The sequence below is a fragment of the Globicephala melas genome, chromosome 20 (assembly GCF_963455315.2).
Source record: "Globicephala melas chromosome 20, mGloMel1.2, whole genome shotgun sequence".
Lineage (NCBI taxonomy): Eukaryota > Metazoa > Chordata > Mammalia > Artiodactyla > Delphinidae > Globicephala > Globicephala melas.
In genome coordinates, this window is record NC_083333.1 from 19,116,631 (window position 1) to 19,142,306 (window position 25,676).

Below are 25,676 nucleotides of genomic sequence, written 5' to 3' on the forward strand. Positions count from 1 at the left end.
AGTCCTGGAAGAGCATGAACCTACCGTCAGAGAGATGGGAAGAGCTCAGAGAATGGTGGGGATGTGTCAAAAGGACAAGGGGACATCTCGAAGGGGGGTCCGACTGGCCAAATCTGGGACAATGTAAGCATCAAGATTAAATAATAATAGTAATAGAGCATAATCCATTGACTAAAATCTGAAAGCATGATGTAGCCCTATTGATATAAATGAAAAAGAAAAACTCTTTTTTTTTACAGAAAAAACCCAGTCTGACTTCACACTGATTCATCCAATTCCCGTCCAACAACACAGGGCTCTTCCTCGCCTTCCTCTTCCAGGTACAGGTCTCCCTCCTTCCCTGGAGAGAACCCTGGTTCCAAACAGCTTTGCTGTATTTAGTCGTTTATGGTGTTTCCCACGATACTCACACACCTGTCCCAGAATTGCCACACTGATTCCACTGCCCATAGCAAACCTTAGCAAAGGTCAAGATTATTTTCAGTCCTTGTTGACCTTAGGATTGCCATCCCGCTGAAGGTGCCCGGTGTTTAAATCAGAAGAGGCATCTTCTGAACTGGGCTTTGATGGATGAATAGGAGTCTCCTGGGAAGTGAAAGGGGAAGAGAGCACCAGGCAGAGGGCCTCGCATGTGGAAAGGCTGGAGGACGAAATGGACATGTGGGGTGTCCTTCGGCCGTGGCTGGAGCCCGTGTTTGTTCAGACAGTAGGGGAGTAACAAAGGATGAGTCTGGAGAACTGGGGGTGGGGGTAGCGGCTTGGAAGGGCCCTGGTTGTCAGGCAAGGAGCGTGGGGTCGATGCAGCAGGCAGTGGGAAGTCACAGGAGGCATCAGAGCTTAGAAATGGTGGAGGGGACATCGGCAAATGAGGGGGCGTGGCTGGGACCGCAAGACACAGTGTCTGAGCTGGGGATGGCTTTGCAGGGTTTCTGCTCAGGGTCCTCAGTTTTTATCATCTGTAATGTGGGTGCAGGAGGAGGACCCACTCCCAGGGCTGCCCGGGGACTCCCTGGGGTCTGAGGTGGGCCTGCGGCTCACACGCCCTGTTCCGGGACATCTCTGCTTCCTGTTTCTCCTGTCAGGGGAAGTCTCGGTCTCAGCTTCAAAAGCACAAACACGCTCTCAAAACAAAGGAAGACGGTCCTCGACTGCAGAGGAAGCAGGAAGCTACTGGCCCTGCTCAGAGCCCGGCTGCCGGGGCTCGGGGACGGCGGCATGGAGTCCGTGGCTCTGTACAGCTTCCAGGCCACAGAGAGCGATGAGCTGGCCTTCAACAAGGGGGACACACTCAAGGTAGGGTGGCCAGAGCCGGCTCAGCTGGCCTCGCATGGGATGGAGGGGTGCTTAAAACCAGGGCCCGGACAGCCCCCCAAACAGAGTCCAGTCTCTGGAGGAAGACGGGCCCGGCTTCTCCAGTTATCAAGTCTGTGACTCCGGACAATCCACCTCCACCCTCTGAGCCTCAGTTTCCCCATCTGAGAAACGGGGAGATAGTTAGTGATCCCTCCTTTGGGGGCCGTTGTGAGGGTTCAAGGAGACATCAGCCTAGAGCCTGGCAGGGGTTGAGTCAACACCGTTTCCCAGGAAAGAATTTGAAAAAACAGCTGGGGACAGAGAGAGAGAGGAAGAGGCAGAGACGGATGCAGAGGGACAGAGAGAGGGTCTTGGGAATGACGTACACACACTAACCTATCGGGGCTAAAACAACTATGATTAGGGGTCCAGACGAGCTTCCCTGCAGGGGAGAAAGGGGAAGATAAGCCTCAACACGGCTCAGGTCCCTTGTGTGGCCTCTGGAGGAACACACGCCTTCCAGGGCGACCCAGGCAGATGGGCTCCCGGGCTCTGTCTCTCAGGAAATGTCCCTGCTTTCAAGGCTGCGTCTGGAAGCAGAGCTCAGGGCCCTGACTTGGGAGGGGCCGTGACACAGGTCGGGCGCTGGAGCTGCCACCGAGTCACGCTCAGGAAGCCCCTGCCCCGCCCTGGGCCTCGGTCTCTGCACCGGCACGGTGGGCGTGAGGCTTCCAGTCTGAGCCGGGGCCCAGGAAGGGACAGAGCCCCGGGCCCGAGCTCAGCGGTGCGCATCTAAGCTGCTGAGGCCCCATTTCACAGGTGATTAAATGAGGCACAGGCAGGCGCCACAGCTTGCCTGGTGTGGGGTCAGAGGTGAACCCCTGTCCTTTGACCCTGGCACCTGCATCGGAACCCCGTGACACTGAACAGCTGGGCTAGGTCAGGAGGTGGACGGTTCCTAGAAGAACCGCATCTTTTTGAGGGTGTCCCCCTTTCTCTGTGCTGGGATGCCAGCCCTGGGCCCCCCTGAGTGGCTGGTGGGGGGACCTGGGGACGTGTGGCCAGCTGGGGATGGGGCAGGCTTGACACCGGCACCACCGGCTAGGGCACGAGACTCTTGAGATCCAGGTCTGTTTCCGAGGCCCCGTTTGCCGATCCGACAGCAGCTTGGAGTCTCTAGTTCCAGACTTCGGGGTTGAGAGGCCGTGGAACGGTGGGGAGCTTGGAATGGGATGACCGGTGGGTTCTACCTGAGGTTCAGAGGGATGAACCAGGGTGGAGGGAGTAGATCCGTGGGGTCCCCCAAGGCAAGTGTTGTAAAGACAGTGACACCCCCGTTCCCTCCTCGATGCCTGTGCTCACCCCTGCCCACCCAAGATGGGCCACGTTTCCCACTGAGCTTTGATAGAGCGTTGGCTGACTCCTGCTGTGTTTGCTTCTAACCGAGACTCCTGAGGGCAGGGGCATACAACAGTGCCTGGCACAGGGCAGGCCCTCAGCAAGACACGGGGGTGTCGAAGGAATGAAGGAAGGGAGGAAGGAGATGTTAGCCGAGACCCTGGCTAAGACCCCAATGGGATCTGCTCCTAGTGTCCGTGGAGACCCAGGAGGGGACCTTTCAAGGAATGACAGGCCACCAGAGGGGCTGCTTTTTCCTTCCTTCATTCAACAAACCCTTGTCAAGGCCTCAAGCACCTGCTCAGCATCAGACATTGTCCTAAGTGCTGAGGACACAGCAGTGGACGAAGCCCAGTCCCTGCCCTCCCGGAGCGGACCTTCCAGAGGGTGCGTGCTGTCAGGAGGTGACAAATGGGTGGAAGAAATCACCTGGGGAGATGGAATGGAGAGGGTGGGTGGGAGGGAGGGGCAGAGGGACAGCTTTAGATGGCGGGGGCAGGGGTGGTGGTCAGGGCAGTCTCTCAAAAGAGATGACACCTGAGCTGAGAGTGGAAGGACCCAGCCATGCAAAGAGCTGGGGGAGGAGAGTGGATGGAGAGAATGCAGCAGGTGGGGCTGTGGGGCGTGGGTGAGTTTGCAGTGTGGACTCACCCTAGCTACCTGCCCAGGGGTGGCACAAAATATCACACACCCTCTAAGAATGCTCTTTGGGGAGGGGGGCGTTTAACGACGTAAAAATGCTCGTGAAGCAACGTTAAGTGGCAGAAAAGCAGAATGCAAAGGAACGTGCACAGAGATAATCAATAATAATCGATAGATATTAGTTTTAGGGATGGGAAACTGACATTCATGCGTTGGCTTTGTGCCTAGAAAAAAACACCAGAAAGAATGTCTTGAGGAGCTGGCGGTCACTCCTGGGAGGCATGTGTGAGCAGATCACGCTTCCTTGTTCACACGTCTGCCTCTCCTCACAGGACAGAGATGAGCAAGTGATCCTTCCAGGCCCAGACGTGGAGTTAGGGTCCTTCCTCTCACAGCTGTACAGGTGCCGGGTCAAAGCGTGTCTTGATTTAAGATTTTTCTTTTAATTTAGAAAAATATTAAAAATGTTTGGCCATGCTGCACGGTATGCAGGATCTCAGTTCCCCGGCCAGGTATTGAACCCATGCCCTCTGCAGTGGAAGCTTGGAGTCCTAACCACTGGACCCCGCGGGAAGTCCCTGATTTAAGAGTTTCATGGAGTTTTTTGCACTAAATTTTAAATAGACTATTTTTAAAAATTAATTAATTAATTTTTGGTTCCGTTGGGTCTTCGTTGCTGCACGCGGGCTTTCTCTAGTTGCGGCGAGCGGGGGCTACTCTTCATTGCAGTGCGCGGGCTTCTCATTGCGGTGGCTTCTCTTGTTGCGGAGGACGGGCTGTAGATGCGCGGGCTTCAGTAGTTGTGGCACGTGGGCTCAGTAGTTGTGGCTCGCAGGCTCTACAGCGCAGGCTCAGTAGTTGTGGTGCACGGGCTTAGTTGTTCTACGGCATGTGGGATCTTCCCGGACCAGGGCTCAAACCCGTGTCCCCTGCATTGGTAGGTGTATTCTTAACCACTGTGCCACCAGGGAAGTCCCTAAATAGACTTTTTAAAACAGTTTGAAATGTACAGAAAAATCGAGAAGATGGTACAGACGAATTCCAATCTGACACCCTGCCGCCCCTTCCCACCGCCCACACACACTCACTCGCACACCCTTGGTAACATTTTATATTATTAACCTGGTACATTTGTTACATTAATGGAGCAATATGGATACATTATTATTAACTAATGACCATATTCAGAAATTTTGATTTTTTAACATATTCCTTTAAAATATTCTTTATCTTGATTCCTGACTTTTTTGGAGCTCTCTTAAAGTTTGTACCCAAAGTGCCTCACCCATCCCACGCTAGTCCAGGGTCTCATTTCTGTAACCATAAAAACGTGGCTGCGATGTCACCCTGTGTCCCCTCGCCCTCCCCCGGGCCGGGGACAGCGGGTGGGGCTGGTGGCTGAGCTCCACGACCTGTCCCTTCGTGAGCATGCTTCCTGTGCGCTGGCTGTGGGCCAGGCCTGTCCCAGCCCAGCAGTGACCAGCGGACACGCAGATCCCAGCCTCTGGGAGCCGGCAACGATGCTACTCTTCCAGTCTGAACTCTGCTCTTAGACGAAAGCCCGGTGGCACGTGGACCCACTCTGAACAAGGGGCCCCAAATGTCACTTCCCTGGAACAAAGCCCCCCTCGCCGACAGGCAGGCGTTTCTGGGTGCACAGGACCCCGCTGCTCCCCACTGGAGGAGAGATGTGGGTGGTGGCTTCACCTCCACCCCTTCACGCACAGCCTGGCCCCCAGGACCCAGACTCGGGGAGCCCACGGCCTCTTGGCATTTCCCCGGTGGTGGCCGGTGCACCTCAGGCCCGACCCAGCCACCCTGAGCTTCCCCACCTCCTCTCGCACCTGTTGCACAGCAGCTGACGGTCACGACCGCCTGCCCGCGCTCAGGCCCAGAGCCTGGGGTTGTCTCAGCTGCTTCCTCTCTGTCTTGTGTATCTCGCCTGTCAGCCGCTCTGCCAAAACCTACCCCGGATCTGACCACGTCTCAGCAGCCCCAGTCCAGGCCCCGTTCACCGCTCACCTGGGCCTGCTCTTCACAGACCCCTTGTCCCCCCCTGTCCCGGAGCACAAGACCTTCAAGCTCTCACCCTCCCCATTCAACTCACAGCACTGCCCTCCCACCCGCAGACACGGGCCTCCTTTCCGTTCCAGGACAGAGCTTGCTCCCACCTTAGGGCCTTGGCACTGGCTGTTCCCCCTGCCTTGGACACGGTTTCCCACATCTTCTCATGTCTCATTCCTTCCTGTAATTTGGGCCTCAGCTCATGTGCCACCTCCTCAGAGAGGCCTTTCTTGCCCACCCCCATCTGTCCCCTGTTGACAGTCCCCCTGCCCCCAACCAGGCATCTTCCTTCTATGTCATCCTGACGTATATTTTCAGACCACAGAGCAGAACATTAAATTACCTTGTTTACTTGTGTCTTTCCTGTTTCTTGTCTGCCTCTGCCCACTAAAATGTGACCTCCTGCTTCCTGCTATATCACTGGGCTGGGCACAGCGCCTGGCACGCAGGAGGTGCTCCGTGGCCGCACTGGCCAGGGGACGGTGGCACAAGACAGCACCCTGGAGAAGGGCACTGCAGGGGCAAAGCAGGGGCAGGCCGAGGTGTGAGCTTCACTAGGGAAGGTCGGGAATTCCCATGTCTCAGAGGGTCTGGGGGCTTTGAACAATGTCAACAACAAGAATTCAGCTAATACAACCAATCAGAACATTTCTGGGTCTTTCCCTGGAGCGGAGGTGACAGGAACACAAAACCAAAACAAAACTGGGATAGATTAGATACGTCACATCCACATGTCCACACAGGATTTTGCAGGTCACAAAACACTGCCATGTGCCATGTAGGTCGTAGATGTGCCCATTTTACAGATGTGGAAACTGATGCCAGGGCTGTGGAGACAGTCAGCGGCAGGCAGAGTGGTCTAGAGCCCGAGGCCCCCAAGAATCTTCACTGAGTCTGTGACCCGCAGGCCCTAATTTTCTCATTAAGTTGGGGGAGTTTTTTGTTTTGTTTAGTTTTCAGCAAAAGTTATCCTGAGTCAGCCACCTGCTTCCGGCTTTCCCTGGGGACGCGGGTCTGGCCCAGACTGCGGGGGGGGGGGGGGGGGCAGGAAGGAGGGGCTCAAGGGACCTGGCAGACAGACAAGGGAGGGGCCAGGCCTGGGCCCAGGGGGCAAATCTCAGCTCCTCTGGGTAAAACCAAACCACCTGAGTTGCTGTCCCAGCCTTTGCTCCCACGGTGCTCCCTGCTTGGGCTGCGGATCTGCGTCTGACTTTTTGTCTCAACCAATATCCCCACTGGGGTTGACCTGACGTGGGACCTGTTCTGGGACTTAGGGGAGAGATGACCCCCGGGTTGGGGTCCAGAGACAATGTGGGAGGAGGCACAGGGTAAAGACCGGGGCGGGGGGGGCCCGGTCCTAAGACCCCTGCCGTGTGGCCCTGCTCCCCTCCCGTCTGGGCCTGTGTCCTCCTCTGTGAAGTAGGCGGCCTCGGGGGCTGGTGTGAGAAGGGATGACACATGGCGAGCCTGCCCAGGGAGTGGGGAGGGAGCCCAAGCGTCCCACTCGCCCGCCCGTAGCGGCCCCCCCACCCCGCTCAGGTTTCGGTTCCCCTCGGCCCACCTGCGAGGCGAGGGGGTGTCTGCGACCCGAGCAGCCAGGCCTCGGCCCCGCCGCAGCGCAGAGGCCTCTCGTTCGCTCCCCGGTGTCTGAAGCCCCCGTCTGACCATCAGCCCTGAGCTCAGACGTGAAGCTTGTAGATGCAAATGACCCCCGTGACCACCGCTCGGCGGGGCCTCCGCAGACCTACCCCCGACCCCCGGCTCTGCGCCTCGTATCAACTGCTGTGGGCCCCCCATGCTCAGGGCCACAGCTCAGGGACTGAGGGGCCCCGGATCTGTCCCCCAGCACCCGGGGGTCTGGGTGGCACGACCTGAGAGTCACGCTCCAGCTCCCCCCGTAAGCTCAAGCCACCGACCAAATTCTCCTCTGTGACCCCCGGACCGTGGAGTCACCCTGCGACCTCGCTCTCCTCTGGGAACTGGGCCCCAGGGCTGGTGTGGGCCTTCAGCAGGGGACAGCTGTCCCTCACAGGTGACCAGGTGACCGTGTCTCTCCCGCCCGCAGATTTTGAACATGGAAGACGACCAGAACTGGTACAAGGCCGAGCTCCGGGGTGCAGAGGGGTTCGTCCCCAAGAACTACATCCACGTCAAGCCCCACCCGTGAGTGGCAGGCCCCACCCCCGTATGTCCGCAGGGACCCCCTCACCCCCGGCCCTGAAGCCAAACGTCCACACCCAGCCTGGCCCAGGCTGAGCTGAGCTGCCTGCAAGTCCGCAGCCGGGCCTCCCGCCCTCTGTCTGGGGACCTCCGTCTCTTCCCCAAGCAGAGGTGGAGGACAGAGATGTTAGGACTTGTCCCAAGTGGTGGCAGTCGGGGCCAGCCCAGGCCACGACACTAGGACCTGGGATGCCGGAGCGCATCCCGGTAGGGGCCCTGGATAGGACAGGGCCCTGGGCGCTCAGCCAGTGGGGCCCCTGGCTGCTGTGTGGCCTCAGGCAGACCCCTGTTCTCTCTGTTCCTCAGTTTCCCTACCTGCAACACAAGGAGGGCCAAGGCTCCTCTAAGAGGCCGACTCAGCCCTGTGCCGGGGTGGGGAGTGAGGGGCCGTGGAGGGGCAGGAAGGCGGCAGACCTGTGGGCAGGGGAGCTGACATGGGCTGAGCAGAGTCTGGGACACGGCGGAGAGGGAGTCACGAGGAGCCCAGGTATCCTTGGGCTGGGGACCGGCTGTCCCAGGGAAGCCCCCGTCAGGCTTCCAGTGCTGAAAGCCCTGTTCTCAGCCCCAGAACAGGCCTAAGTGGCCAAGAATCTGGGAGAAACCAAATGGATATTCACAGAGCGGTGGCTGAAGTAGCCCCAAGTCACAGTCACTCGCTCGGTCATTCGCCCAACATCGGCCACTGCCCGAGGGGACTCACCTGGGCGATGCTGGGGACACGTGATGAGATGCTGGGGACACGTGATGAGATGCTGGGGTCAGAGCAGTTGTGTCCTGTGGGAGAGACAGGACATAAAGAAACTATGACAAGGGAAGGCGGTCAGCATCGAGATAATTAACCAGGGAGGGCTTCTCAGAAGAGGTGAAGGCAGGTCAGGGCCCGTGTGTGGCTGTGGGGTGGACGGGAGGGAGGTGCAGGGCCAGGATGGGGCCTGGAGGTCATTTCCTCTTTACCTGTCTTCGAGTTATTTCCAAAGCTGCCACCACCTCGGACTTCCTGTGTTGGGCAAGGGCCCGACCCACCCAGGTCCCCTGCCTCAGCTCCAGGCCCGCAGGGTCCCTCTGGGCTGTGTGACCTTGGGCAGGGGCCTGCCCTCCAGCCTTAAAGACTTTCTGTCATAAAGGGAGAGAGACAGCAAGAACCCGGCCAGGGCCAGGCCAGCGGAGGACACGGGGGGGAGCGGGAGCCTCCAGGTGGAGGCTGTGACCCGGTGATGGCCAGGAGGTTGGGAGGTAGGAGGCCGCTGAGAAGCCTAAGCAGAGGCTTCTGTTTGCTCAGGAGGAAAGAAAAGCTGATAGATTTTGGGGCCACGCCTGTCGGGGCAATGCTGGTGGTTCAGGCAAGCCTCCACCAGGGCAGCTGGGAGCCATGGAGGGTTCCAGTGTCCGATGGCCCGGGGCTCCCTGGGGCTGGCTCTGGCCACATGAGTCTGGGACAGAGTAGGGATGGGGGTCAGGCCGCATGCTCACCTGCCTGAGGCCGTGCCCAGATGCATCCTTAGCTAACCTCATCCCCTGCCCTGGCCCCGAAATAGCAGTGGGGAAAGTCCAGCTCTGTGCCTGACTCAGCCCGTTGGGCTCCAGGGTGTGGGGCGGGGGCGGGGGCAGGGCAGGGGTCCCAGGGGGCCTCGTGTCTACACCAGGCCTCTCCTTCCCTGAGCTCCACCATCACCTCCGCCTGCCCAGGGAGCCCACGGAGGGGGGCCGTGAGCCTCACGGGCAGGGGTCACCGAGGCACCTGACGCAGCCGCGTGGCCGGTGGGCGTTGAGGAGGGCTTCCTGGAGGATGGCTTCCTGGAGGCCGGCTTCCTGGAGGACGGCTTCCTGGAGGAGGGCGTGGTCTGCTGGGCCTGGAAAGTAGAGTAGAAGTTTGCTGGGAGGGCCGCAGACAGGCTAATGGGTGACACGTGGGCGGAGTTCACAGCAGCAGCGGTGAACACCTGCAGGCGGCAGCACCCTCCTCCTCCCAAGGGCCCTGCGAGCTGGGTGCTCTCGTCAAGGTCTAGTGGGCAAGGAGGTGGCGGCACAGAGAGGTTGAGTGGCTTGTCTGGGGTCACACAGCTGGCAAGAGGCAGAGTGAGATCTGCCGCCAGTGCTGTGGGCCCCGGCTGTGCTCGCTGGGAGGGGATGGGGGAACTGTAAGAGCAGCTGGGGGAGGGGGTGGGCTGGGGGAGAGTCGGAGGCCAGAGAATTGTGGAGCAACTTTTGGGGATCCCTGCCCTTCCCTGGGCCTCAATTTCCACATCATTAAAGTGGGGACCAAGCGAGGTGTCCACGCGCGGAGCCAGCTGTGCTCTGGGGCGTCGGGAGTGCTGCTTTTCCGGCACCCTGTCCCCGGGCCACCGAGGACCTGGTCGGGGCAGGGCGGGCCTCCTCGAGGCTGCGGTTGCAAAATCCTTTGAGGGTGACAGCCGCCCACACGCTGATGCCTCCTGTGGAGTTCTGTGGGTTCTTTGGAAACTCCCACGCAGGGCCCTGTTGGACCCCTGCTCCTGTGGCAGCCCTGCACCTGGGGCCTGCTGGGGGCTCCCCGGAGGAACGCCCTTCCGGGGCCCCCTGAGCTCAGCCTCCGGCTTGGAGGCCTCATCCGGGACTCCCAGACTCCAGAGACCCAGGCCGAGCTCTTGGAGGTTCCCTGGAGCCCCGCCTTCGGCCCCCACCTCCACTGCCTCCCCTCCACCCGCCCAGAGATGGGCCCAGGGTCCCCCCATTTTGGGGGCCAGCGATGGGCTAGAACCTCACTTCTGGGTGGGGGGCTCTGAGACACCATGTAAGGACCAGGACTTTATTTCAGACTGGAAAGCGGGCAGAGAGGGAGCCGGTGGCACTGCCACTACTGGCGGCCCCGGGCAACGGGCTCTCCCTGTGGCCAGAACCGGGGAGCCGGCACCCGAGCTGCGTGTTTGTCCTCCTGCCCCCCTGTCATCACCTGAGAACATCCAGGGGCCCAACCTGCCCCGCACACAGGCCAGTAAGAAGCCCTCGGGGGAACTGCAAGGGCTCACACGTGGCTGGCGGGTGGGGTTCCCGGCAGGACCCGGTCTGTGTGCACCTGAGCCTCTGTGCTGGGCCTGGAGGGCTCGCTGTCAACATCCTGATACAACAGGAAAAGTTCTGCCTCACATCCGCCCAGGGCCACGCTCAGACTCAGGAAGCTCAGTTGAAGGAGGGAAGGGAAATTGTGCAGGGAAGGGAGGCTCCGGTGGCCCTCAGGGCACCAAGGTCCCACCAGGAGACTCCACCTGCTCTGGGCCTCGGTTCCCCCAGTAAGGGACTGGGCTCAAATCCGGGGGCCAAGAAGCCAGCCAGAGACCACCTGGACCCTCCGAGGGTGGGCGAGCCCCAAAGAGCACAGTGGGCAGGGCTGGAAGAGAAGCTGGATCCCGGCCTCTCACCCCCAGGCCCTGCCAGACCCTCGGCATTTACAAGGCACCTTCTGTATACCCAGTTCTGTTTGGTCAGAAAGTAAAGGGACTTGAACCTGTGAGAAAAAGTCCAGGTGGCCTCAGGCTGTGCATCTGTGAAACGGGTACAGGGAGAGACCCTTCCTCACCAGATCAAAGCTGCTATGTTTTTTTTGGGGGGGGTCATCTTTTAAAATATTTTTTTACTTTTAAGAATCTGAAATGGAAAAGCCCAGCTGGGGTTGGCTGGGTTGGGGTTCACCAAGGTGTGTGTTTACCTGGTGTGGTGGGAAATGCTTGGGCTCAGGAGCCAGAATGCTGGGACTGGGCCCAACTCCTGCCTTTCACAGCACATGACCTTGGCCTCCCTGGGTAAAGTGGGTGCCGTTGTACTTCCTGTGTCTCGGGACTGCTGTGAGGACCTGGCAGTGTTGGGTGGCTGGCATAGGGGCAGGGTAACCTGGCCTCCCCCACCCCCTCACCTGCCCCCTCTCTGCAGGTGGTACTCGGGCAGGATTTCCCGGCAGCTGGCAGAAGAAATTCTGATGAAGCGGAACCACCCGGGAGCCTTCCTGATCCGGGAGAGTGAGAGCTCCCCAGGGGAGTTCTCTGTCTCTGTGAAGTGAGTTCTGACCCAGGGTGTGTGGAGGAGGGTGGCCAGGGACAGGCCTGCAGGGTGTGGAGGGAACGACAAATGCCTGGAAGCAGGCGACCCTCTGGGGGTCGGGGATGACGCAGACCCCAGGGTGTGGCCCGGAGCAGGAGGGCTCCACGCGGCTTGGGCTGGCTGTGAGGCCTCGAGCGCCGGGCTGAAGGCTCGGCCGTTGTTCTACAGCAGCAAGTCACCAGGGGAGATTGATGTGGTGGGGCTGGGGGTGGGAGAGCAGCAGGGCACCCGGGGCAGGTGTCCAGGATGTGCTCCAGACAGGGTTCCCCTGTGTGCTACATAGTGGACAGGATGGACCCCGGGGCCAGGCTGCTGGGGTTCAGATTCTGGCTCTGCCATTTCCTGACTGTGTGACTTTGGGCAAGTCCCTTAACTTCTCTGTGCCTGTTTCCTCACATGTAAAATGGGTTCTTGCAAAGAATATATGAGTCATTTAGAGCCATTAGAGTAGTGGCTGGCACGGAAGCAGGGTGGCAGCCTCTGGGCAGCTCAGGACCCAATCCCAAAGGTCACAATCGGGCAATGGAGGAATCCAGGCTGGAAGGAAGGGGCAGGAACCAGGGTCGGGGGTAAAGGGGTCAGGGCCCCAGCTGGTCTCTGTCCTTCCTACTCCCAGCGCCTGGAACAGTAGGATCTAGGTGCAGCAATTCAAGGAATTGTCACTGAGCTACATGCCACGTGCCAGGCTGTTCTAGGGACTTGGGAAATGACAGTGAAAAAAAACAAAGTTGCTGCCCTTTGAGGTTTATGTCTTAGTGGGGGAGGCAGACTGAACACATGAAAAAAGGAGACAAATGAATATAGCAGGAGCCAGTGGGCAGGGATCTGAACCTGGCGGTGGAGGCCGCCTGGGGCCCAGGAGTGAGGATCCGGAAGGAGAGGCTTCCAGGCAGAGGGAACAGAAATTGCAAAGACCCTGGGGTGGGAATGCGCCTGGGGTGAGTGGGGCAGAGCCAGCAACGGGGGGTCACAGCCAGAGAGATGGGCCTGACAGGTCCCGATGGGAAACCCCAGGGCAACAGGGCCCTGCAGAGGGTCAGCCCAGATGGCTCAACCTTTGGGGGTGTGTGTGTGCAGGACAGGGGAGGAGTCCCCGAGGGAGCAGGGGCCCGGGGTCTCCATGACGCCCGACTGAGGGAAGTTCAGTGGCAGCAGACACTCCACAGGGTGGAGGAGGTGACATCTGAGCTGGGCCCCGAAGCATGAGTAGGAGTTTGGTGCACAAAGAGGGGAGAGGGGATGCCAGGCCCAGGGAACTGCATGTGCAAAGACCCAGAGGTGGGGCAGAGAGAGGTGGGCTTGGACAGCAAAGCATTTGTCTGACCAGGAGGGGAGACAGGCAGTTCTGCGGAGCCAGCACCAATGCTACCTTGGGAAGGGGTGTGGGAGTGTCCCTCTGAGAAATCCCAGCACATGCCCCCTCCCCGCCACACCCCAGGCATCCTGGCCAAGCCCCTCCCCCAGCTCAGAACCGGAACCTTGGGCCCCAGGGCTGTGGTGTGCTCACAGGACCACCAGGTGGCGCCCTCCAGCCTCGGTTTCGTCCCCCGGGGCCAGGACCGGGTCCCGCCCCGACTCTGGTCCATCGTCTCTTACGAGGGGCCTTTCAGGGCCCTTGGAGGGCCACTGGGCAGGGATCAGAGCAGGAAACAGACTCAGGGCAGCTAGGAGGGGGGCTTCTGAGCAAGAATCTCAGCTCTGGTACTTCTCCTGTATAACCCTGGGCAAGGTACCCCAGCCTGCTTCCTCCTCTGTAAAATGAACATCTATGTAAGGTGCTTAGTGTGACGCTGGCACACGGTGAGTCCTCCCCAAATGCCAGCTATGTAATCATCATCATGTTGACCCTCCCAGGGCCACACCGCGCCTCCTGGCCCACGCCCCAGGGTCCCGGGCTCTTAGCAAAGGGCCAGTGGCCACATGGGGGCGGGGAGCCCGTTTCTCGCCCTGGCCTTGCCCTGGACCTGCTGCGTAACCTCAGCAGATCCCGTCCCCGTCAGCTGTAACGTCCTCATCTGCAACGTGGAGATAGTAGCCCTGGACATCATGAAGACCAGTGACCCGATGGCCACCCTTCTGGGTGACGGTCACGCAGATCCGCGTGTGAGAGCATTTCCGCCCTCGCTGGCTGCGCTCCTGGGGACTCTGACCGCGTAGGCGTGGCGTCTCCTGCACGCTCATAAAGCCGTCGGAGGTGGGGTTCACGGGCCTTGTTCTGCCTCACGGAGTGATGGTGGCCACGGCTGGCTGCCCTTTACGAGTTTCCAGGGGGCTGCCCCCTGCACCTCTGGGAGCACGTCTGAGCTGGTGGCCAGTGGGCCGGGGCAGGGGCGCACTGCCTGGGCTGTGTTACTTTTGCCCCACACTCTGATCCAGGCTGCCGTGGGCTTCTGTGTCAGAAATGATGGTTTGCTCCCAAGTAAGATGTTTTACTTCTTTTCAGGCCAGGGGTGCCCTGGAGTCAATGATGTGTTTGCTCTGCTGCCCTGGTCGCTGAGGCCCTACTGTGCGCCAGGCCCTGTGCCTGGCGCTGGGGATTCAACCACCAGCAAATCGGACGAAGCTCCCTGTGCTTTAGGCACTCACGTTCCACTGGGGTGACTGACGATTTTATACATGTATGTATGTATGTATGCATATATGTACATATATATAATTTTCTAAATGATTAGTAAAATATATAAAATCTTTGAAGATGATAAAGGCTCTTGGGAAAATGAAGCAGGAAAGAATGGGGGGGCACAATTTCATGCCCTCAAAGACAGGGAGGAAGTGACCCTGGAAGCCCAGTGTGCAGGTAAGGAAACAAAAGCTCAGAGACGTGCAGTAACTTGCCCAAGGTCACACAGCCAGAAAACAGTGGAGCTAGAGCCCACCGACCCTCTGTGACCTGAAAGACCAGGTCTACGTTCCACTCGTCTTCCCTGAGACCTAAAGACCCAGGGGGAGTCTGTCTCCACCGGCAGTCCCAAGGTCAGTTTGATTCCATCTCACGTTGGCTGCTGGAGAGGGAATCCACCCCCTCCCTTTTCACAGACGGGAAAACTGAGTCTAGAGAAGGGCCACGCCTAACGGAGATCACCTAGCGGGCAGTTAGCACCCTGGCCTCCACCCCGGGGATCCACAGGCCCTGATTGGGGGTGGGGGTGCGGTGCTGGGGCTCCTGACCTTACCCCAGCCTTGTTTATCCTCCCTGGGCTGCCGATGCCACTCTCACCTCTGCTGCTGCCGCCACCAAGCCGGAAGAACCTGCTGGGCAGGACCGGTGGCTGCTAGCATCCGGCCTGAGTTCATCCTTGGGGTCTTCCGACAGCCCAGGGGCCAGGCCCAGCCCTCAGCCCCCTGGGTAGGTGGGCATGGGGGTCACAGATAGAGACAAACACACCCATGGCGGCTCAGACAGGGATGTACACGTCCGGTCCCTCCCACAGAGCAGGGAGAGACACATGCACACACCCCAGGCTCTGCCCACTGTGGTGCACCAGCTCCAGGTGCCCCCTCTTCTGGCCGCGCCCGGGCCAGCCCACCGCCCCATGACCCGGGTCTGCCCTTCCCTCCAGCTCAGGAAGGTTCACCCCGCAGGGCCATCCTCCTTGCTCAGGGGCCATCTGGACTCAGACTCGGGCCTGGGGAGGCGGGAGACAGGCTAGCTGGGAGAGGGAGAGACTGCCCAAGTGCTGGGTCCTCGGGCCTGTCACATGGAGGCGGGTCACTGGTCAGGCCAGGGGCTGGCGCAGCAGGACGGCCACACCCGCTCACAGATGCGGCAGCCCAGCTGGGCCCCGCTCTCCCACCACGAGCCACGCACAGGCTGGGGGGCTGGACCACAAGAGCATCCCAGGTTTGAGAATCTGCCGACTGTCAGGTTGCAAGGTTCTAGAACTCCTGGGTCCCTTGCCCCCTTCCCAGGTCTCGCCCCCTGACCTGGGTGTGATCAGGGAATGCTCCGTTCTGGGTGACCTTCTGGGTAAGATAAGCTTTTGAAGATAAACTTCAAACACCAAAGTGTTCAGGGTTGTGCTCATTTGGGGCTGAGATCTTTTCAAACCTCCCACACTCTCGTCCGCCTCTTACCCAGAGGACGGGGGCCGCCCGCACCCCGGGCTCCTTCTCGGGGCCGGCACGGAGTCAGGGCCTTCTGCCTCCCAGAATACGGTCCAGGGACCGGAAGAACCCTGAGCCCGCCGGAACAGGGCACTAGGGAGTCCCAGGCTCGGGGGCGGCCCCCAGGGCCGAGGCTGCAGCAGGCCAGATGGGGCGGGAGGCACCTGCCTGCCTGGCCATCCTCCTCCCATCCCGGGACGTGGACACGCGCATCCCACAGCCGACACAGTGGCGGCTTAGCCATCTGGGAACAATGCTTGCTGACGGCACACGAGCAGCTTTGTCTCGGGCCGGGGGTGATGGCTGTGTCTGGTCACAGAGTCTCAGGCCTTCTCTGGCCTCAGTTCTGTGCAGAGAGCTTGCTGCCCTGAGAGTGGACACGTGTTAGAGGGGCTGGGACCGCAGCTCAGAGTCGGGAGGGGAGGGTCCAGGAACAGTGCAGCCCATGAGCACTGACCCCTCGGGCCATGCTGCTTCGCCCCTGAGCCCAGCCTCTCCAGACTGGGCTAGAGTTGGGCCGCCTCCTGCCTCCCTGCCTCTGGGTGTCTGTGAGCAGCGGGTTACAGGCAGGCTGTACAAGGGGCCGAGGAAGCCAAGGAGTCCCCGGACTCTGACTGAGGGCACCTGAGGCAGCTTGCAGAGGTTGGGCCATTTTATGCGGGCCTTGAAGCATGAGTAGGAGTTTGATTCAAGTTTGGAAGAAATAGTGTATTTTTCAAGCCTGGAGGCATGCTTGAAAGTGGAGAGAGAGGTTCTGTGTGCTTTGGATCCTTGACTTGGGCAGGGTGGGAGGATTTCCCCCTCCTCCCACCCCAGACACACACACAGAACAGAAGGTATTTACCTGGAATAAATCTCTATCTTAAATCTTGCATCTTAACCTTTAACAAGGCAGCACACCAGCCCCAGGGCTGACAGGTGGAGGGAGTAAGCCACAGGCAGGGATGGGCAACTGGGGGGATGGACACCATACTCCTGTCCACGCCCTAGAAACACTTGGACTGTGGGCCTGCAGGAACTCAGGCTGCCCCAAGCCTGCACAGCCCGTCCTGGCCTAGAACGTGCTGCGTGTTCCAGGCAGGTCCCTCTGCCCTGCTGGCCAGTCTGGGAGACACAGGCTATCCCCTCTGTTGGGCTGGAAGGCACTTGGTGGTGGTGGGGTGCAAGGCTGGGCAAAGGCTGGGAGAGGAGGCATCAGAGAGTATTTGAAGGAAACGAGGCTGGACGTGTCATCAGAGGCAGAACTTGAGACTGAGGTGTTAAGATTTTGCCCTGAGGGCAATGGGGAGCCATAGAAGGTTCTTGAGGTGGGGAGAGAATGTGGGGCAGGGAAGGACAGGAAGCATCCCACAGGCCTGAGCTCCTCTCACACCGGTGGCAGGATGGTCTTAGGACTCACCCCTCAAGGGACTGTAAGGGCTGGGAGGGGACAAGGTGGGGGAGGGAGAGGAGTGTTGAGGCTGGGGGACGTTGGAGAGAAGAGATGCTGGCTGACCACCTCTCTCAGAGAACCATTTAATGTTGCCAGTACACGAGCACTTCCCCAGAAGGAAGGTATTATGAGGAAACCGAGGTTCAGAGAAGTTAAGTGATTTGCTTTAGGTCACATAGCAAGAAAGTGGCCTGGTCCAAGGCCCACATCCTTTACTCCACACTCCACTCCCCGGTGGGGACTCACCGTGTCTTTCACGGAGCCGGTCAATGGGGCCTGGGACCCCCTCCCCCCGCTCCTCTCCTCCTGACTCCAAGCCTCACCTGGAGAGAAAAAGGCCTGGTTGCGGGGGGCAGGGACGGGGGGCGGGCCCCAGCCGCCGTGGGCCCCTCTGAGGCGGTCTGTGTCCTCTCCCCTAGCTACGGGGACCAGGTGCAGCATTTCAAGGTGCTGCGTGAGGCCTCGGGGAAGTACTACCTGTGGGAGGAGAAGTTCAACTCTCTGAATGAGCTGGTCGCCTTCTACCGGACCAGAACCATCGCCAAGAAGCGGCAGGTCTTCCTGCGGGACGAGGAGCCCCTGGCCAAGGTGGGCGAGTGCGGCGGGCGGGCGAGGGGGCCTCTCCGCAGGGCCCCGACCCCCCTTCCCACGTGGCAGGAGGTGGGTCCAGCCCTGCTTCTAAGATTCCACCCGGGCACTGCAGGGAGACAAGCAGGGCTGGGAAAGGGGAGGCGGGGAAGGCAGGGAAGGGGCGGGTGGAAACTCCCCGGGTAAACTGAGCCTGCTGGCTCTCAGCCAGGAGCGGTGCGTGGCGCCCAGTCGGTGCTCAGTGGTTGTCTGTTGACTGAGTGAAGGTACTGACACCGGCTGAGCCTCCTGGGAGCCTCCTGGCCCCACCTACAGGTAGGACACTGAGGTTCAGGGAGTGATGTGATCACCCAAGGCCACCTGCCGGGTGGGGTCCTGCTGGCTTCTGCTCTGTGGGGCGCGGGGCAGTGTGAGCGCTCGTGGGCAAGGTCCTGCCGGGTGCAGCGGGGTCCGGCCGCCCCGGTCCTCATAATAACAGCCATTTGCCAGCCAGCTCTTTCGTCCAGGGGCCCCAGGGACCAGCTGTCACGCTCATTAGGATGACGACACCAGCCAGTGGGCTTACTAGCCCCGACGTGCACTTTTACTTGGGAGGGGGTGTCGGCAAGGCCTGGGGCTGGAGGTCGGGACCCTGGACAGCCCAGTGAACTCGAACTCTGCAGAGGACGGTGGGCACGGCCGTGGCCAAGGCCTGGGGAGGGGCTGCCGGGTCGCGGCTCTGGTCCTGCCTGTTCCTAGACTCCACCGCCTCGCCACGTGTGACCTTAGGGCCAGTTCATCCCTCACCTGGGCCTCAGTTTCCTCTTGGTCCGGTAGGGTGAACCCTGGGATCTGATATGTCGGGGAGTAAACAGTGTCTCAGGAGGAACCCCTGCCCCTGCCACTCACCCTCCGTCCCATCAGCGCACTCGGCCTGCTCTGCCCAGCCTGCCCCTGGGGGCCGGGCCAGCTCTAAGCTCAGTCTCAGGGACTCTTCGCTCCAGTCCCCGCTGGGCCTGCCTCTCAGACCTCCATCCCCTCCCGTCGCTGCCTGGGCCAGCTCTGCCCTTGGCAAGTGTGAGGGGGCCAGGATGGAGCTGGGGGCCGCCGGAGGGCTCCCCAACACCCACCACCTTGCTCTGGCCTGGCCCTGGGGTCACCGGCCCTGCAGGGCGACTCCAGAGCTGGCTCAGTCCCCTGGGACCCACGCCCCCTCTTCCTTCCTGGGCAGAGAACCGCTAATTAGCCTGTCCGTGACGCTATGGCCTGTGCCGGATAAGATTCCGCAGGCTTGGGGCAGAGAGCCTGGTGGGCAGGCCGGGCCGGGGCACTGGCTGTGATCCTCATGGTGATGCCAGCAGGGGGCCCTCGTCTAGCTGCCATCTGAAGGGGGGGGCAGGGAACCAAGGCCCCCAGAGGGCAGGGACTCACCCAAGGTCACCTTGGGGCATAGATGGGACTGGAACCAGGCCTGAGAGAGGAAAGCAGTGTAAAGTGACATCCTTGCCCTCGAAGCCTGGCCACGGGCAACAGCAGTGAACGGCTCGTAGCCACACAGCACTTTATAAGGCCTGTTCCTGTGGTTCTAGGGCCTGGGGTCAAAAGTTATCACGGCTGCTGCAGAGTGTGGAGAGAGACCCCGAGACGGGCAGGGTCCTGACCAAAGTCCCACGCTGAGGCCCAGGACTCAGGTCCTTTGACCACTGGCCCTGTGGTCCCTACTGGGCCGCCAGGACACTGGCTGTGCCCTGCGTAGACACAGGGTCTGTGCCGCAGACATGCAGGGGGTGGGCAGCGGGAGGCCCACGGGCAGGGTGGCCATCGTCTGGACCTGGATACAGAGCTGAGTTCGACCCCAGTTCTGCCCGAAAGACCCCTCTCCACCTGTGGGAAATCGCTTATCTTGGGGCCTCCGTGGGGACAGCCCAGCGGGGGCTCCTGAGGGGCCCCACTGACGGCTTCCTCTCCTTGCAGCCGCCCCGGGCCTGCTTTGCCCAGGCCCAGTTTGACTTCTCAGCCCAGGACCCCTCCCAGCTCAGCTTCCGCCGCGGTGACATCATTGAGGTCCTGGAGCGCCTTGACCCCTGCTGGTGGCGAGGCCGTCTCTGCGGGCGCATCGGCTTCTTCCCGCGGAGCTATGTCCAGCCGGTGCACCTGTGACCCAAGTGGGCCCAGGGGCAGAGCCAGTGGACCGGCCATCCACCGGGCACTGAGGCCCAGAGAGAGGACACGGGCACCCCCAGCCCAGGGCCTTGGACTGCAACATAGGCCTCCTGACAGTCGGCCGGCCTCCTCCTGTGCTTCATGTCAACTGGGACGGGCCCAGCGCCCCGGAAAGACCGCCTCATTCAGGGCCCCTGGGCTAGGGGAGCTCCGGGGCCTCCACCGGCCTCTTCCCATTGGCCATCAGCTGTGTGATGTCACAGGGTGGCCGGCAGGGCCCGCCCACTCCAAACACCAATGGCACCACCTCCAGGGAGGGCTGAGGACTCCTGGGTTCCACCCGCTGGGGGCTCAAGCCAAGGAACCACGGGCTGGGTGGGTGAGCACCCGCTGGGCCTGCCATCCCGTCCATCCAAAAGCCCCACGGGCCGGCTACTGGGGAGGCGGCCAGGGCCCCGCACACCTGTGCCTGGACTTGCTGGACAGACTCGGAGACTTTGGGCTCCACCTGGGATCCAACGCCCCTGCCCACCACAGACACTTCGGGGGGGGGCTAGAGCCCTGAGGAAGGGCGGGCAAGGGTGAAAGAAACGGAGGCTGCTGCTCCTCCGCTGGCCCCGCGGGACGGACAAGCTCTGAGGGGCCGGCCCTGGACGTGGCCACCTGGGAGACATAGCTGCACCTGCTCTTACTTGTGCAGGCCCAGGTTCTACCCAGACCGGGGCCTCGGGAAGCGTGGGGGACTACAGCCCAGGTGGGGAGTTGTGGCCAGAGCTGGGCTCTGAGGGCCAGCGGCACCCAGAACGGGGCGGGCAGCCTCGGTGGAGCCCCGGCTTGAGGAAGGGCAGGGTGTCCACGGGGAAGGGGCCATCAGCGCGGTCCCAAGCAGGGGAGCCTGGGGCCCTCGGGGTGCAGGCAGACCGAGGGAGCTCGGAAAGGGCTCTGAATGCCAGGCCGGTGGTGGAGGGGCGGTGAGCAGGGAGAGGGCAGCAGGTGGGATGGGGCCGGAGCCCAGGGAGGGGCGGAGAGGGGCTCCCTCTGCCCAGCGCTGGCCCGAGACCCTGGAGCCCTGAGCTCTGGCAGATTCGCTGCTCACGACCTGGGCCCGTGAACTCAAAATAAAAACAGTGGAAGAGTAGAAGAATGCTCATCAGAAATCTCGTCTTCTTTCCAATTACGACTACTGTTTTTGAAGCACCACACATTCTTTTTTCCCAGTTCCTTCCTAATTTTTCAGAGCTCCTGCTTTGCGGGCTCAGCCAGCCCCTGGGCACTGACCTGCCCTGTGGCCACGAGGGGCGCCACCCTCCTCTGGGCCTCCGTGTCCTTGGTGGGGAAGGGGGGCGTCCGGGGACGGTGTCAGGCGAAGTAGGCGTAGAAGAAGACGTTGACACACACGAGGAGGATGGCGTTGAAGCCACAGACGCGGGCCCAGAAAGCATGTTTCTGGGATGCTCGGGGGTCACCTGGAGGGGGTGGGAGGCGGGGACAGATGAGGGCCACAGGCTCCCACCCGGGGCCCTTGCCTCCAGCCCCGCCGTGGGTGGGAGTGAGAGGGAGCGCCTTAGGGTCACACACACACCTGTTTTGGCTCCCGAGGGCAGGTCCTGAGCCAGGGTCCACCAGGTAAGGTTCTCGATCTGCAGGGAAGGGTGAGGGTGAGGGCGAGGGTGGCGGGACGGGGGTGGGCCCAGACGGGATCAGGGGTCAGTGATGGCGAGAGGGCAGCCAAGTTCAAAAAGGGCCAGGAACCAGGGCCGGATGGGGTTATGGGTCAAGAGCTAGAAAATTCCTGAGACGGAGAGGGTCAGGGGTCAGGCCAGGCTCACCTGGATGCCCTGGGGGGCTGGCGTCAGCAGGCTCCCAGCCACCACCACGGCCCCGCTGAGCACAAAGAGCGCCACGGCGAAGTGCAGGTAGTGGATGCTGTGCAGGACGGCAGGCCGGTCCTCGGGGCGGCCGCAGGGCGGGGCCGGGTGCAGGAACTCCAGCACCAGCCTGGTGGCACCCACCGCCAGCCCCGCCATCAGGCCCCAGAAGGCCCCCTGGGGGGAGGAGGCAGGGCAGCTGGGGCCTCGGGAGGAAGGCCAGGCTTCCCCCCGACCCAGGCACACAGGCGGCAGGGGGAGATGTGCGCCCAGCCCCACCCCACCTGCTCGTTGGCCCGCCGCCAGAAGATGCCCAAGACGAAGACCGCGGTCACCGGGGGGGCCAGGGAGCTGGTCACCGACTGCATGTAGATGAAGAGCTGCCCACTGTTGGAGCCCTGCAGGACCGGGATCCAGGCCACACTCACGCCGATGAGCACCACAGTGACCAGCCTGCGGGCGGCAGCAGCAGGCCGTCCCTCGAGACCTCTCCTCAGCCCTGCCTCGCCTCCCACCGGTCCCTAAGGCTTGCTCTCCATCTGTCCCCTGCTGCTCAGCTCCAGCCTCCTCCCTGGCCCCTGTCCACTCCTCCAGGGACCTGGCCGATCTTGCCCTCTCCAGACCCTTCCATGGCTCCCTGCTGCTGGCAGGAACCGCCCCTGACTCAGCCTGTGTTCTCACGCTCATCCCTGGGGTCTCACAGTGGCCCCCGTGGCCCCTCGGTTCTCCTGCCCACCTTCAAGGCACCGTCCCAACCTCTCTGTGCTTGCTGTCCATCTCCCACTCGCGGCGGCAGCAGCCTCATCCTGCTACTTCACTGCTGCATCTCCCGGCACACAGTAGGTGCTCAATGCACATCCTTGACTGCACGAATGACCCCCTGCCCTCACATTCAGGCCAGACTGACCTCCCAGCGTTCCTCTAACCCTGGTGGGCCTTTGAAGGAGCCGTGGCCTCTGGTTGGCACCCCCCCACCCCCTACAGCCCTAGGCTGTGGACTCACATCCACTACTGGGCGACCTCCAGCCGGAGTGCAAGGTTTGGAGCCCAGAGGTCTCAGCTGCGAAGCCCCTTCCCCGGCCCACCCTGCGTGGAATCCTCCTCTCAGCTCCTGCCTGCCTCCCGCTGGACGTGCCCCCCCCCCGCCCCTGCAGCAGGGACACCCTTCACTCGTTCCTCCACGAGGCATTCACAAGGAGCCCACCGGAGAGCAGGGCGTGGCTTAGGGACCCAGACTTGGTGCCGAGCAGGCCTGGTCCCTGCCCAGCACCCAGAGTGGAGCAAAGAAAACAGATGAGCCTGTTCTCCTGTGCTAAGGGCTGTGCTGAAGGAGCCCAGAGGAAGCATCCAACCAGGAAGGCTTCCAGGAGGAGGCGACCCTGCAGCTTTGAAGGGGTGTGGAACCTGGCTAAGGGGACAGAGCTGGGGCGAGGTGTCCGTATGCCTCTCCCTGGCTGAGAGCCCCTCGGCTGTGTCCTGGGTCAGCTGGACGCCCCTTACCCTCAGAGGTGGATGATGCGTGAGACCCCCTGGAACCCCGGACAGCACAATAGGAATGACAGAGGCCGTGTGTGCGGCTGGGGCGGGCCCTCCTGCCTCCTGTCCTTCCCTTCCCTTCCACGCCAGAAGGAGAGGGTGGAGGAAGGAGGCACCCCTTGATTAGGGCTAATTAACCCTCCGCCTGGCAGGCAGCCAGCGCTGCCCGCTTCAGAGGCACCGGCAGGCTCCACCCTGCCCTCCTCCAACAGGCCCCGCGTCCAACACCAGACTCAGCATCTCTTGTGGGGCTGGTCCTCTCCAGCCCGGCCTAGACTGGGGCCCTGGCCCTCTTACTGCCCTCTTGGGTTTGGTCTGATGACTCAGCCACCACCAGGCTGTCAGAGGGACCCCAAACCCAGAGGCTGTTCCTTCTGCCTGGAATGCCCTTCTCAACTCCTTCCCCAGCAAAACCCCCTTGTCCACCGAGGCCCAGCTCAAGACGCTCCTCCTCCAGGAAGTCTTCCTGACACCCTGCCCCCCCCACTCTGCCGTCAGGACGACTGGCCCCCTCCATTGCCCCTGGGCCGCAGCCATGGTCGCAGGGGAGCCCCTCAAGGGCTGGGGGGGTTCTGAGACCTCTCTGGGTCCCCTATGTTCCCCAGTTTGATGCAGGGTCCCAGGGAGGGCCAGCAGTAGTGGATTGAATAACAGAGAAGGGTGGACAGAAGGGGCTGCAGGGGAGGACCGGGGAGTGGGGCTGGGGGCTGGCAAAGATCAGGGCCCCAGGCATGAGGTGGTCACGGCCCCAGGCTTATGACAGCTCCTCTGGCTCCCCAAACCTGAGGAGACCTGGGTGGGGGTTCCCCAGCATCCCCGTGATGGCCGCATCCCAGGCTCAGGGTGCCCTCTGCTGCCCTGCGCTCTGGGAGTCCCATCTCTCCTTGGACTGAGCTCCAAGGATCCAGAGCCCACACGGCTGGAAACACAGCCTGAACAGCGCTGTTGGGCAGGGAGCAGGCTGGAGGTGCTGGGGGCTGCCCTGGTGCTTCAAGACGGAGGCGTGGTAGGGCTAAGCCCTGGCCGCACATCCAGCACTGGGCCCTTTCCACCCCACCGACCTGGCAGCTGAGATAACTGGGTCCCAGAGAAGGTGAGCAGCCCAGCCCACATCACACAGCCGGGTGCCTACAGGCAGGCTGGCAGGGCCCGGGGCGGGCTTACCTGGGTGGATGGGTGAGAAGGAGGGTCAAGGGTGCCCTGTGGGGGGCTGAGCTGGCATAGAGGGAAGACCGGCTCAGGACTCTGGCTTCAGGTGGGAGCGGGAGGCTGGGAAGTAGCAGGCAGGGGACGTGGAGCCGCCAAGGGGGGACTGAGGCTACCAGTGTCCAGGCCAGGGGGCCGAGGCACACCCTGGGCGGCAGGAGGACGTCCGGGCCCCAGTTCCCGGGAAGCCGGGGCTGGAGGGGCTCAGGGAGGAGCTGGTCCAGCAGGGGCTGGGAGGGGTGGTCCAGGTGCTGACACAGAAGCCGCCGGGGAGCCGAGGGAGAGGCTCCCTGTTCTGGACGAGGTCTGAGCTGCACCTGAGCTCACACCTGCCAGCCGGCGTGTCCCGACAGAGGCCGGCAGCTTTGCATCACGGGCTGACTGCCTGGAGCTCCAGGAGACCCCACCCTGAGGATGGGCGCCACAGGCTCCCGGCTGGAGGGGGCACTGCTGCCAAGCCCAGCACCAGAGGGCCGGGTCCCCCTCGACCGGCACAGTGGGGGCTGCATGGCTTGGAGGGAGACAGGCAGGGTGGGACTCCTGAGAGGGCATCGACTCCTCTTCATCCATCACTGAGTTTCACCCCTAAAGGACTCCCGGATACTCGGCCAAGCTTGGGGATGGAGGGCTGTGCCAGGCACAACCCCCCTCCCCCCATGTGGAGGGGCATCGGGACACCAGTGGGACCGACAAGGCCTACATGTGCTATGGGAGCGAGGCTATAGTTCCTGTGGGAGGCTTTGAGGGGAGGGGGCTCATTCCTTGGTCTCAGGTATCAGGGAGGGCTGCCTGGAGGAGGGGCACTTGAGCAGAGTCTAGAAAGATCAGGTGAGTCATCAAGGTAATAAGGAGGGGACAAGTGGGGCTCGGAGGAAGTGGGCAGAAGCTCAGTGGGGCCAGGGGCACAGGGGCCAGAGGGACCGCTATGGTGTGGGTGTGGCTACACCTGAGTGCTGGCTCTGGCCCTCTCTGGGGCAGCTGGGAACGGTCATGGGGGCTAGGGGCTCAGACCTGGGGAAGGCAGATCTCTGCGTGGTTAGGGAAGGGGGCTCTCCCTGGCAGATTCCCTCAGAGATTCCGCTTGGGGTAAGAGATGCCTCCAAGATGGGGGT

At 61.6% G+C, this 25,676-nt stretch overlaps 2 protein-coding genes across 5 annotated transcripts in view; one reads left to right on the forward strand and one right to left on the reverse strand.

The window, feature by feature from the left end:
• Window positions 1-1,144: 1,144 nt before the first annotated feature.
• On the forward strand, window positions 1,145-20,086 carry GRAP (GRB2 related adaptor protein). The gene is made up of 5 exons (XM_030861252.3): window positions 1,145-1,293; window positions 7,463-7,560; window positions 11,521-11,643; window positions 17,644-17,812; window positions 19,766-20,086. The coding sequence occupies exons 1-5, from the start codon at window positions 1,216-1,218 to the stop codon at window positions 19,949-19,951; spliced, it is 654 nt and encodes a 217-aa protein (XP_030717112.1). The 5' UTR covers window positions 1,145-1,215; the 3' UTR covers window positions 19,952-20,086.
• A 1,015-nt stretch (window positions 20,087-21,101) lies between these two features.
• The window catches only part of SLC5A10 (solute carrier family 5 member 10), a 54,863-nt gene continuing 50,288 nt past the window's right edge, over window positions 21,102-25,676 (reverse strand). For all 4 annotated transcript variants that reach the window (XM_060289899.1, XM_060289900.1, XM_030861251.2 and 1 more), the window contains 4 exons: window positions 22,107-22,275; window positions 21,784-21,999; window positions 21,537-21,594; window positions 21,102-21,420 (listed from right to left, as the gene is read on the reverse strand). In XM_060289899.1, coding sequence (XP_060145882.1) covers window positions 21,314-21,420; window positions 21,537-21,594; window positions 21,784-21,999; window positions 22,107-22,275 — 550 coding nt within the window. In that variant the 3' untranslated portion in view covers window positions 21,102-21,313. The remainder of the gene's footprint in view (window positions 21,421-21,536; window positions 21,595-21,783; window positions 22,000-22,106; window positions 22,276-25,676) is intronic.